The 12,438-nt window shown below is 43.4% G+C and overlaps 2 protein-coding genes across 2 annotated transcripts; one reads left to right on the top strand and one right to left on the bottom strand.

Moving 5' to 3' along the window:
- Window positions 1–94: 94 nt before the first annotated feature.
- Window positions 95–1,183, bottom strand: MCTS1 (malignant T-cell-amplified sequence 1 homolog). The gene is made up of 4 exons (XM_018016474.2): window positions 1,034–1,183; window positions 824–976; window positions 459–761; window positions 95–393 (listed from the first exon to the last, which is right to left on the bottom strand). The coding sequence occupies exons 1-4, from the start codon at window positions 1,042–1,044 to the stop codon at window positions 312–314; spliced, it is 549 nt and encodes a 182-aa protein (XP_017871963.1). The 5' UTR covers window positions 1,045–1,183; the 3' UTR covers window positions 95–311.
- A 265-nt stretch (window positions 1,184–1,448) lies between these two features.
- On the top strand, window positions 1,449–12,309 carry Upf2 (UPF2 regulator of nonsense mediated mRNA decay). Its single transcript, XM_018014032.2, has 4 exons — window positions 1,449–3,257; window positions 3,730–4,886; window positions 4,956–5,259; window positions 5,331–12,309. Exons 1-4 carry the CDS (start codon window positions 1,725–1,727, stop codon window positions 6,105–6,107), a joined length of 3,771 nt encoding a protein of 1,256 aa, XP_017869521.1. The 5' UTR covers window positions 1,449–1,724; the 3' UTR covers window positions 6,108–12,309.
- The last annotated feature ends 129 nt before the right edge of the window (window positions 12,310–12,438 follow it).

The raw sequence follows: 12,438 nt of genomic DNA, 5'->3' as shown, positions 1-12,438 counted from the left end.
CAGCCCTGACCACCAACGCCAGGGTCACTGCCACAGGTGGTTTCGCCAACCGCTGAGTGCGCAAGTGAATGCGCACGCCTTTTTGGCATTTGAGTGCACTTCAATTGTATATATTTCGAATTGATTTAAAATAATTTAACTCGCATTTAAAATTACAAAAATATTAAATACAATGCTCTTTCAAATGCTTAATATGCGCAAAAAAAAAAAAAAAATCAAAAACATTCTTTTGCTCTCGAAGACTATGTAGTAGGACACGAGTGCCTGACGAGGCGCTGCCACAGCTCTATCAACTAGCCATGCTAGCCATTCTACTTCACGGGTTTCGATTTCCAGAGACCATCATTGAGGAAATGATACGTCTCAATGCCGATGCCTTTGTTTTTCTTCAAGCTGCAAGAGGCAAAGAATTAAAAACAAATTATATATGAATATTAATTTAAGCCCTTGTTACGCACATATCTTCCGTGGAAAGCGTGAGTAGTCCAATTGCTAGCGCATGCTCCTTGCCTTCAGCCATGATGGCAACAACTGTGCCCTTTTCCGCCGGCGTCATGCAGGCGCCCGGCGATGTTAAGCCAGGACACATGACGTTGGCGCCGCTCAAAACAAAACGGATTGCACCCTTGTCCACCTGCTGCATGGTAACAAAGTATGGGAATTTGTGCAACAAACGCAATGTCGGCATCCATGGACCGTCCCGGTGTCTAAAGAATACCTGCTCGCCGGTACCATTTAGCAGCAGTTCGATGTGATCATGGCTATGTACAAAATTTAGTTAGAATGCTATTAGTCTTCAATATATAGATACTGAAATGCTTACCATTTGGCAATGCGATACGAGTCTTTTTTGGGTAATATTAAATCAATGTGCGTTTCTAGTTTTGGATATGCCTCCAATAGTTTTGTACGTATGCCTTTCTGTACGGACGATTTGAGTTGTTGAATCGATGAAATGCTGTCCTTTTCCTCGAATCTATATATCTACAAAAGTTAGTTGCCAAATAGGCATCTGCTTATATTTAATACATACTTTTTGAACATTTTGAGAAACTTGCTTTAATGACTGCAGCTGGTTGAATGTGACCGTATAGCGGCAAGCACAATATATGAATTTGTCAAAACACCGGAGTTGCCACATGTTTAGCGATGTGAAATGTTTTTATCGTTATATCGATATTTTATTTTAAATATGTGAGCGACTATCCTAATCCTTTATTGTCTGGGTTAAATCAATTTGTCCAAGTGTGTGGAGAAGTAATATTTTAGTATATTATCCATTTTTGTGTTTAATTTCGGCTTAAGAGCTCTCAATAATTCTCTTTAAAATACTGGTACTCGGTTTCTGAAAGTTGTACAATTACATTTTCAATAACATCTCGATACATTTGTATGTTCGATACATCTACATAACATTGTGCCGGTCACGCTCATCGATATATAATATCACACACAGCTTATGTTAAAGTATGAGTGTGTACACATGACTTACATACAGATGTGCGATGTTCGATGTGCACCACGAAAACGGTCAACGCAAAAAAAGAAGAGAAAAAAAAACAACACTAGACAACACTTGGAAATCGAAACATTAGTTGGGGATCTAGAAGGCGAATGCAGTTTAATCAAATAACACATAATATTCGAAAAGAGATTTGGTTGAACAGTTCGCAAAGCAAGCAATTTTTAGAACTTAAACAACCGAATTCAACCTATTTAATGCCATGAGCGCCAACAAAATAAGTGAGGCGCCCACAGTGCCAACAACATCAGCATCTGACGCGGCAGCGGCAACAACAGCAAGTGCAACTGTAAGCGAGGCAGATATCGAATCATCAGATGCCATAGCGACTGGAGGAATCGTTGGAGTCCCAGCCAATCAGGTTGAGGGACTGGCTGAACTGAAGCAATTCATTAGCGAATTGCAGGAAAAGATAGACGCCAAGCGTCAGCTGCGACAGCAAAACGCCAACTTCGAGCTACCCGGCGACGAATACTTTGCGCGCCTTGACTCGAGCCTAAAGAAGAATACGGCATTTGTCAAGAAATTGAAACTCTTCACAAGCACACAGCTGGACTCGTTATTGCGCGAACTCTCGGCCCTAAATCTAAGCAAATATATATCCGAAATATGCGCGGCTCTGACGGAGGCCAAGTTGAAGATGACGGATGTGCCAGCCGTGGTAACGCTGGCCTCCAAGCTGCACTGCACCTATGCGGACTTCAGTACACAGTTTCTTGAGGCTTGGCAGAAGGCTCTGAAGACAACAGAGAAGATCAGCAATCCGAGTAAATTGCGCGTGGATCTGCGTCTGTTCGCAGAGCTGGTCAGCTCGGGTGTTATACAGATGAAGCCGGGCTTGGCGCTGCTTGGGATGGTGCTGGTGCAGCTGATAGCCATGGACAAGGACGATCATAGCAACTTCTCAATAATATTGTCGTTCTGTCGCCACTGTGGCGAGGAGTATGCCGGCCTGGTGCCGCAAAAGATGCAGCAGCTGGCTCTCAAATACGACATCGAGGTGCCCAAATCGGATTTCCTGAGTGCCGACAAGCAGCTCAACTTGCGCACCATGCTCAAGGGATACTTCAAGGCGCTCTGCAAGCATGTGCTGGCCGAGCAGGCCGCCCTCATGAACATGACCAAGAACATAAGACGCACCATGGAATGCAAGGGCGAGATCAGCCAGGAGAAGCGTGAGAAATGCGAGCTGATGCAGGCGAGCTTCGATAAACTGCTCGCCTCGGCTCAGTCGCTCTCCGAGCTGCTGGGTGAACCGATGCCGGAGCTGACTAAGGAGTCGGAGTGCTGTAATCCGGGCACAGTCATCGATAATATGCTGGACAGCGCCGCCTTTGGTACGCTCGACCCGTGGGGCGATGAGGAGACGCGCGCCTTTTACACCGATTTACCAGACTTGCGACAATTTTTGCCCAACTTCTCGGCGCCCAAAGTGGATCTGGAAACGCTCGAAGAGCCTAGCGAGCTGACCGAGGAGGCCATCGATGCAAATATCGATGCTGAGCTAGATATGGATGATCCGCCATCAGCGACCAGCGATACGGCGCTCGACAAGGATCAGGAGGAGCAACAGCAGCCAGGCGCTGCAGCTGAGTTAGGAGCAGCAGCAATAGCAGCAGGAACTGCACTTCCAGGTGCAACTGCTGCTGTTCCTCCTCTGCCCATTGATAAGAAAATGGGCAGTGCGCTAATGGAATTGGGACGTCAACAGCAGCAACAGCAGCAGCAGCTAACGGTAAGTGCATCATAGCTATCTCGCTCTCGTTTACATTCACTATTCCTGTCTCTCTCTCTGTCTCCCTCTCTTTCTTTTACTCTTACCATTGCTTTCTCATTTTTTACTCTCATTATCTCTCTCTGTCTCCCTCTTTCTCTCTTTTACTTTTACCATTGCTTTCTCATCTTTTACTCTCATTATCTCTCTCTCTTTCTGTCTCACACTCTTACTACTTCTTTCTCTCTCTTTACTCTCACTATTTCTCCCTTTCTCTCATTCTTATTCTCATTATCTCTCACTTTCTTATTACTATTGCTCTCTCTTTCACACGTTTGCGCTGTGCTCTTCAGCAACAGCAACAACAAACGGTGAGTGGTTAGGCAGCTGCTTAGGTCGAACTTGATTCGATAGTGCAAAGACAATTCTAATCACACTCTCTCTCTCTTTCTGTCTCTCGCCCTCTCTCTTGATCTATGTTGGGACATTGCAGACACAATCGCAGAGCCAAAATCTACGGCAACAGTTCGATGTTTTTCTACTCAATCTATTCAACTGCGTGAACAAGGAGCTTATCGACTCGGCGGCGATTGAGTTTCTGCTCAACTACAATACAAAGCATCAGCGGAAGAAGCTAACGCGAACTATATTCAGTGTGCAGCGCACACGACTCGATATCTTGCCATATCTGTCACGATTCGTGGCCATTGTGCACATGTGCAACACGGATGTGGCCGCCGATCTGTCCGATTTGCTGCGCAAGGAATTCAAGTGGCACATCCGCAAGAAGAATCAGCTGAACATTGAGTCGAAGCTGAAGATCGTACGCTTCATTGGCGAACTGGTCAAGTTCGGACTGTTCAAGAAGTTCGATGCTCTGGGCTGCCTGAAGATGCTGCTGCGTGACTTTATCCATCATCACATCGAGATGGCGTGCGCCTTTGTCGAGGTCAGCGGCGTCTATCTGTACAATTGCCGTGACTCGCGGCTGCTGATGAACGTCTTTCTCGATCAGATGCTGCGCATGAAGACGGCGACGGCAATGGATTCGCGCCATGCGGCGCAAATTGAGAGTGTTTACTATCTGGTCAAGCCGCCGGAGTCGGCGAAGCGTGAGCTAGCCCCACGGCCGGTAATGCACGAGTATATACGCCATTTGATATTTGAGGAGCTGTGCAAGCAGAATGTGGAGCGTTGCATTAAGATGCTGCGACGCATCAATTGGGACGATCCGGATGTCTATAACTATGCTATCAAGTGCCTGAGCAAAGCGTATCTGTTGCGCTTCCCACTCATCCGTTGCCTGGCCGATCTTGTCTCCGGACTGAGCTCCTACCAGCCGCGTGCTGTCACCATTGTCATCGACAATGTATTCGAGGATATACGCGCCGGCCTCGAGATACATTCGCCCAAGATGTCGCAGCGTCGCATCGCCATGGCCAAGTACCTGGGCGAGATGTACAACTATAAGCTGGTGGAATCCTCGCATATACTGAACACACTCTATTCGATAATATCGCTTGGTGTGACATTGGATCAGTCTGTCATATCGCCGCTCGATCCGCCGGAGAGTCTGTTTCGCCTGAAGCTCGCCTGCATGCTGCTCGATACATGTGCTCCCTACTTCACCAGCCAGGCCACGCGCAAGAAGTAATTTAATTGGAATTGGACTATTTTGAAGTCAGTGGCTAATTCAGACCATTATCTTCTCTTCCGCAGATTGGACTACTTCTTGGTGTTCTTTCAGCGCTATTATTGGCACAAGAAGTCGCATCCGGTGTTCAGCAAGTCGGAAAATACTTCCGATCTGTTTCCCATACTCGTCGATCACACCTATCGCGACTGCTTGGCCAGTGTGCGGCCGAAGCTGAAGCTGTACAAGAATCTGGAGCAGGCCAAAGAGGCCATCGATCAGCTGCAGGAGCAGCTGTATCCACAGCTGAGAGCCTGCAGCAACAACAACAATAATGCGCAGGATTCCAGCTTGGATACGATCAATGAAATCAACGAACTCGACGATGGCGTAAGTCGTGTATATATATATTTCTCTAGGCCGATTTGTTTCTATTTATGGCATTACAATTTGTATTCAAGGTCACGGATGACTCGGGCTCATCGGATGATCAGCGGGAACGTCAAGCGGCCGGCGGCTCGGAGGAGGCAGATCAAGGCAACTGGACTGAATATGAGGTGGAGCCAGTGGCGCCACCGCCGCCGCCGGAGAAATCCAAGGAGGATCTGGAATTCGAGCAAATGTATGAGAAGATGACCAGCGACTCGTATCAGGAGCGACTCAAGGAGCCGCCACTCAAAGCCACCCACAAGGATATACCGGTGCCCATGATGGCGCGCCTGCAAAAGAAGTCCTACGACCAGCTAAACTGCAACAATGCAATGCAGATCTCAAAGGGCAATGCTTCTGCCCCCAGCACTCCCACAAATCATGGCCACAATTGGGATGGTGGCAACCATTTAACGTCAGCAACTGCTGCCACCTCCTCGAATGATGTCGCCGCCACAGAGGCTAGTGCCGGTGGCGGTTGCAGTGGCAAGGGCAGCGGTGCTGTGCCGTTTGTGCTGATGGTGCGCGGCAATAAGGGAGGCAAACAGCAGTTCAAGTCATTTGTGGCCCCATCGGACTCCCAGTTGGCCATCAATCTGAAGCTGCAGGAGCAGAAGACGCGCGAGGAGAAGGAGCGCGTCAAGCGACTGACCCTGAACATAACAGAGCGCATCGAGGAGGAGGACTATCAAGAGTCGCTCCTGCCGCTGCAACAGCGCAACTTTACGCAGAGCTACTACCAGAAGCCCAACAAGAACAAGTTCAAGCACCAGAAGGGTGCACCCGATGCGGATTTGATCTTCCACTAAAGTGTCAACTGTCCAGCATGCGAACACTGACTGACTGCCAGCCCGACTCCCAGTCTGCCCGCCTACCCGCCTACCCGCCTGCCTGCCTGCCTGCCTGCCTGCTCCAAGAGCGCGATCAATGCAAAAATATCTCTCGTTTATAGACTGGCGTTGAGCATGAATAATAATGGTATATATAAAGCGGGTGGGCGGGGCAGACGGCCGAGCCAACTTTGGATCATTGTTAGTTGCTCAATATTGTTGTGGAACGTACTTACATCGGAAGTGTCCTTCTTACACAGCCAACATGTCCTAGGCAACACACATACACAGACCACACACAGACACTCAGAGAGAAACATCTAATGGATATGTATATAAATATCTATATATATATATATATATATCTATATATACATATATATATATTTATATAAACACATTTAGAGCTATTGATTGCGGAGATTATAGCAGCGCCCCACAAACTTGTTTAGAAAACATCTTTCTTTTTTTTTTTTTTTTTTTTTTTTTTTTTCTTTTTTTTTTTTTTTGTTGTTTTTACCAATAAACCACACAGAAATCATCGACTTCCAGACATTTATCCAACGAATTTTATAAACAAACTTCAACAATAATGTAATAAAATCGATTCGTTTTTATTATACAAGAACATGCAATGCAGCTCCAATCGATGGTTCGATGGATTCAATGATGAGATCTACTAAATATAATGAAAGTCATTAAACCATTAAGAAGCTAACTTTCTTGAATAGTACTCAAAAGAATGCCTTATATACATATACATATTATATATTTTGCGCTTAACATGAAAGAATTCTAGTTCGTTTTTTTATTTGTTTGTTTGTTTGTAAGATACAATTGTTATGATAACATATACACATAATTAATTAAGAGCTAAGTTTACAGACAAGTGTCAAACATGGAACCTAATTACATTTCAGCTTAGGTCATCTTTGGAATACTGAATATACGTAATTATATATATCATATGTATATATAATATGTGAATATTGTTCTTGCATAAAGATTGAATCTATACACTAAACTTCGGTTGAACTTTTTGAATAATCTGTACCCATGGAAAAATGAGATATCAGGGTATAATAGTTTTGCTGAAATGTAAGTAACAGGCAGGTGGAGGCCTGGCAGGGCCCACAAAGTATATATTTTGGATAAGGATGTCTGTCTGTAGTATATATGAACATGTCTATCTCAGAACTTATTAGATCTGGACACCTGAAATTTAATTTGTATGTCCCTGTTTAGCAAATCGAACTATTTCCAAAAATCGATAACATGTCTAATAATTTATATATAAATTAACGTGAAACGAAGAATTACTAGAAAATCCGTCTTCTAAGGCTTCAGGAGATTTCGTAGTCGGGCAATTTCGACTGAAGCCCTCTTACTTCTTACAAAGTAGACTTTGGAATCGAGGATACATCATACAGTTGAATTTAAATTCGTTGAGTAGGCTTTGCACTCGAATTTGACTTACTTTTTGCTGAGTAGGCTTTGGAATCGAGACTGTGTTGTGACTGGGAGCTGGAACTATTTTTCTTCACTTTCAAACTGAATACAGAGCTCAACACATATCGAGCATTTTTCCAAATTCAAGTTGTTTTTTTTTTTCGGGAAAAAGTATTTCTGTTTTATTTCGGAAAAAAAAGTAAAATTATTTTCCTGTCCAACAATAAAAAAAAAAAAAATCGATGGCCATGGAGCTAACCAGAACGCGAAGTTTATCCACTCCGATGATCTCGAGTAGCATTAAGCATTAACATGGCTATCTCTCATCACTCGTCGCCCTCGTTCAGTGACCGTAATAAGGCAAGGGTCTCAGCATTGGCAAATGTCGAGGACATGCCCTTCCCCTAAAGGCGCCGCTTCAATTCGACGATGGATTTCAGTCTCCGCTGGAAGGACGAGTGAGGATCATTCTAAAGCGGAGTGTCAGCAGCCGTCGGAAATATTTCTGTCCTCTTTGAACCTCACACACATTCTCACACTCATTCATACTCTAAGTTAGTTTTACTTCTTTTTTTTTTTTTTTGTATTTTGCGTTGTTATTATTTTGTTATTATCCTTTGGTACTTATTTGATCTCTTAATACTTTTTCATGCACTTAATATATTATCTTACCATAAAACATGTGTTTTCCTCTTTCGCTGCAATTTCATACTGTGGGGCGCCTTTAGTTAGTTTGATGCTGGTGTTATATATCTCTTAGTCCTTGGTACAACACCAAGTGTAGGTAGTTCCATTTACTGATTATGTATCGCAAAAAGAACGTGAACGAGTTGGACAACGGAGATGAATGTAAAACAGTGAAGGACGAGACTCCAATGGATATTTCCAAGTGATGTCTTTCTAGTTTATTACATGGAAAATGTTAGACTCATATACCGTTTACTAGGGGGTAGGGATTACTTAGGTGTAACCTGAATAAACAAGTAAGAAGTCTCTAGTCGAGACTGATTGACTAGGAGATAGCCTGAACCCTGAGGGGCCACTGTCCACGAGGGGCCACTGTCCACGAGGGGCCACTGTCCACGAGGGGCCAGTGACCTTGAGGAATCAGTGACCTTGAGGAATCAGTGACCTTGAGGAATCAGTGACCTTGAGGGGCCAGTGACCTTGAGGAATCAGTGACCTTGAGGGGTCAGTGACCTTGAGAGGTTCAATGACCTTTAGGGTTCACTGACCTTGAGGGTTGTGGATTGGATGAGCGAGGGATAGGATATAGAGGTAGAAGAAAGAGGAGGGACAGAGTGGAAGGGAGCTTGAGAGGATGGGTGAGAGATGGGAAAGGCGGGAGAAGGGTAGGTATAGGGAAGGGAGTGAGTGGTGAAGAGAGAGAGGGAGACAGCCTAGTTTAATAAATTCTTTCGTGTTGGTGGGGGTAAATATCATTATTATTATTATTTGCTGAGTAGGCTTTGGAATCGAGGCTGTGTTGTGACTAGGAGCCTGAACTATTGTTCTTCACTTTCAAACTGAATACAGAGCTCAACACATATCGAGCATTTTTCCAAATTTAAGTTTTTTTTCGGGAAAAAGTATTTCTGTTTTATTTCGGAAAAAAAGTAAAATTATTTGGCTGTCGAATAATAAAAAAAAAATCGATGGCCATTGAGCTAACCCGAACGCGAAGTTTATCCACTCCGATGATCTCGAGTAGCATTAAGCATTAACATGGCTATCTCTCATCACTCGTCGCCCTCGTTCAGTGACCGTAATAAGGCAAGGGTCTCAGCATTGGCAAATGTCGAGGACATGCCCTTCCCCTAAAGGCGCCGCTTCAATTCGACGATGGATTTCAGTCTCCGCTGGAAGGACGAGTGAGGATCACTCTAAAGCGGAGTGTCAGCAACCGTCGGATAAATTTCTGTCCTCTTTGAACCTCACACACATTCTCACACTCATTCATATTCTAAGTTCGTTTTATTTCTTTTTTTTTTTTGTATTTTGCGTTGTTTGTTTATTGTATTTTGCGTTGTTTTTGTTATTATCCTTTGGTACTTATTTGATCTCTTAATACATTCTCATGCACTTAATACACATACATCAAGAACCCTACCTATCCTGCCACAAAACATGTGTTTTCCTCTTTCGCCGCAATTTGATATTTTCTCTCGCATTCTTTGTTGCGTCTTATCAGTGCCAAATGTCAAAAGTCCAGGTGTGTAAGGTCTGGGGAATACTGTGGAGTCCACAGTGTGGACTGATCTTGACGGCATTGATGAGGCTCTTTATGACGAATAGAACACGCCACATCTATGTATATGGTCCTTTCAACATATAAAGTAGTTTCAGTCATTAAATACACTAATTTAATAAATCCACGTCATCTATTTTGCTTATATTAGCTGAAAATTACTTCAGTTGTTTACCAAGGCGTATACTTGATATTAATACCGATAAAGTGGGACACATTATATATGAAAGAAAAGTGCTTGTATACCCTGAACCCATTGGAAATGGGAAATTGTATGTACATATATTTTTGATCAAGCAGTCTCGACTAAAGCACTATTAATTGAGCCTAAGTAGGCTTTGGAATCGAGGATAGAATTGATATTAAATTCATTGAGTAGGCTTTGCCCTCGAGTTTGATTTATTTTTTTCTGAGTAGGCGTTGGAATCGAGGCTGTGTGTGGCTGGGAGCTGGAACTATTTTTCTTCACTTTCAAACTGAATACAGAGCTCAACACATATCGAGCATTTTTCCAAATTCAAGTTGTTTTTTTTTTTCGGGAAAAAGTATTTCTGTTTTATTTCGGAAAAAAAAGTAAAATTATTTTCCTGTCCAACAATAAAAAAAAAAAAAAATCGATGGCCATGGAGCTAACCCGAACGCGAAGTTTATCCACTCCGATGATCTCGAGTAGCATTAAGCATTAACATGGCTATCTCTCATCACTCGTCGCCCTCGTTCAGTGACCGTAATAAGGCAAGGGTCTCAGCATTGGCAAATGTCGAGGACATGCCCTTCCCCTAAAGGCGCCGCTTCAATTCGACGATGGATTTCAGTCTCCGCTGGAAGGACGAGTGAGGATCATTCTAAAGCGGAGTGTCAGCAGCCGTCGGAAATATTTCTGTCCTCTTTGAACCTCACACACATTCTCACACTCATTCATACTCTAAGTTAGTTTTACTTCTTTTTTTTTTTTTTTGTATTTTGCGTTGTTATTATTTTGTTATTATCCTTTGGTACTTATTTGATCTCTTAATACTTTTTCATGCACTTAATATATTATCTTACCATAAAACATGTGTTTTCCTCTTTCGCTGCAATTTCATACTGTGGGGCGCCTTTAGTTAGTTTGATGCTGGTGTTATATATCTCTTAGTCCTTGGTACAACACCAAGTGTAGGTAGTTCCATTTACTGGTTATGTATCGCAAAAAGAACGTGAACGAGTTGGACAACGGAGATGAATGTAAAACAGTGAAGGACGAGACTCCAATGGATATTTCCAAGTGATGTCTTTCTAGTTTATTACATGGAAAATGTTAGTCTCATATACCGTTTACTAGGGGGTAGGGATTACTTAGGTGTAACCTGAATAAACAAGTAAGAAGTCTCTAGTCGAGACTGATTGACTAGGAGATAGCCTGAACCTTGAGGGGCCACTGTCCACGAGGGGCCAGTGACCTTGGGGAATCAGTGACCTTAAGGGGTCAGTGACCTTGAGGGCCAGTGGCCTTGACGTGTCAGTGGCTTTGAGGGGCCAGTGGCCTTGACGTGTCAGTGGCTTTGAGGGGCCAGTGATCTTGAGGGGTCAGTGACCTTGAGGGGCCAGTGATCTTGAGGGGTTCAATGACCTTTAGGGTTCACTGACCTTGAGGGTTGTGGATCGGATGAGAGAGGGATAGGATATAGAGGTAGAAGAAAGAGGAGGGACAGAGTGGAAGGGAGCTTGAGAGGATGGGTGAGAGATGGGAAAGGCGAGGGAAGGGTAGGTATAGGGAAGGGAGTGAGTGGTGAAGAGAGAGAGGGAGACAGCCTAGTTTAATAAATTCTTTCGTGTTGGTGGGGGTAAATATCATTATTATTATTATTATTTGCTGAGTAGGCTTTGGAATCGAGGCTGTGTTGGGACTAGGAGCCTGAGCTATTGTTCTTCACTTTCAAACTGAATACAGAGCTCAACACATATCGAGCATTTTTCCAAATTCAAGTTTTTTTTTCGGGAAAAAGTATTTCTGTTTTATTTCGGAAAAAAAAGTAAAATTATTTTCCTGTCCAACAATAAAAAAAAAATTGATGGCCATGGAGCTAACCAGAACGCGAAGTTTATCCACTCCGATGATCTCGAGTAGCATTAAGCATTAACATGGCTATCTCTCATCACTCGTCGCCCTCGTTCAGTGACCGTAATAAGGCAAGGGTCTCAGCATTGGCAAATGTCGAGGACATGCCCTTCCCCTAAAGGCGCCGCTTCAATTCGACGATGGATTTCAGTCTCCGCTGGAAGGACGAGTGAGGATCATTCTAAGGCGGAGTGTCAGCAACCGTCGGAAAAATTTCTGTCCTCTTTGAACCTCACACCCTACTCATTCATATTCTAAGTTTTCTTTTCTTTTTGTATTTTGCGTTGTTTGTTTATTGTATTTTGCGTTGTTTTTGTTATTATCCTTTGGTACTTATTTGATCTCTTAATACTTTTTCATGCACTTAATATATTATCTTACCATAATACATGTGTTTTCCTCTTTCGCTGCAATTTCATACTGTGGGGCGTCTTTAGTTAGTTTGATGCTGGTGTTATATATCTTTAAATGTGTAGGAGATATAATAAAACAACTAATATTCGATCATATTTTTA

Source organism: Drosophila arizonae, chromosome X (genome assembly GCF_054131065.1).
Source record: "Drosophila arizonae isolate 15081-1271.41 chromosome X, UAZ_ARI_1.0, whole genome shotgun sequence".
Classification (NCBI taxonomy): Eukaryota; Metazoa; Arthropoda; class Insecta; order Diptera; family Drosophilidae; genus Drosophila; species Drosophila arizonae.
Note: the sequence above shows the minus strand (reverse complement) of the source record. Positions and strands in the feature narration are given on the sequence as shown.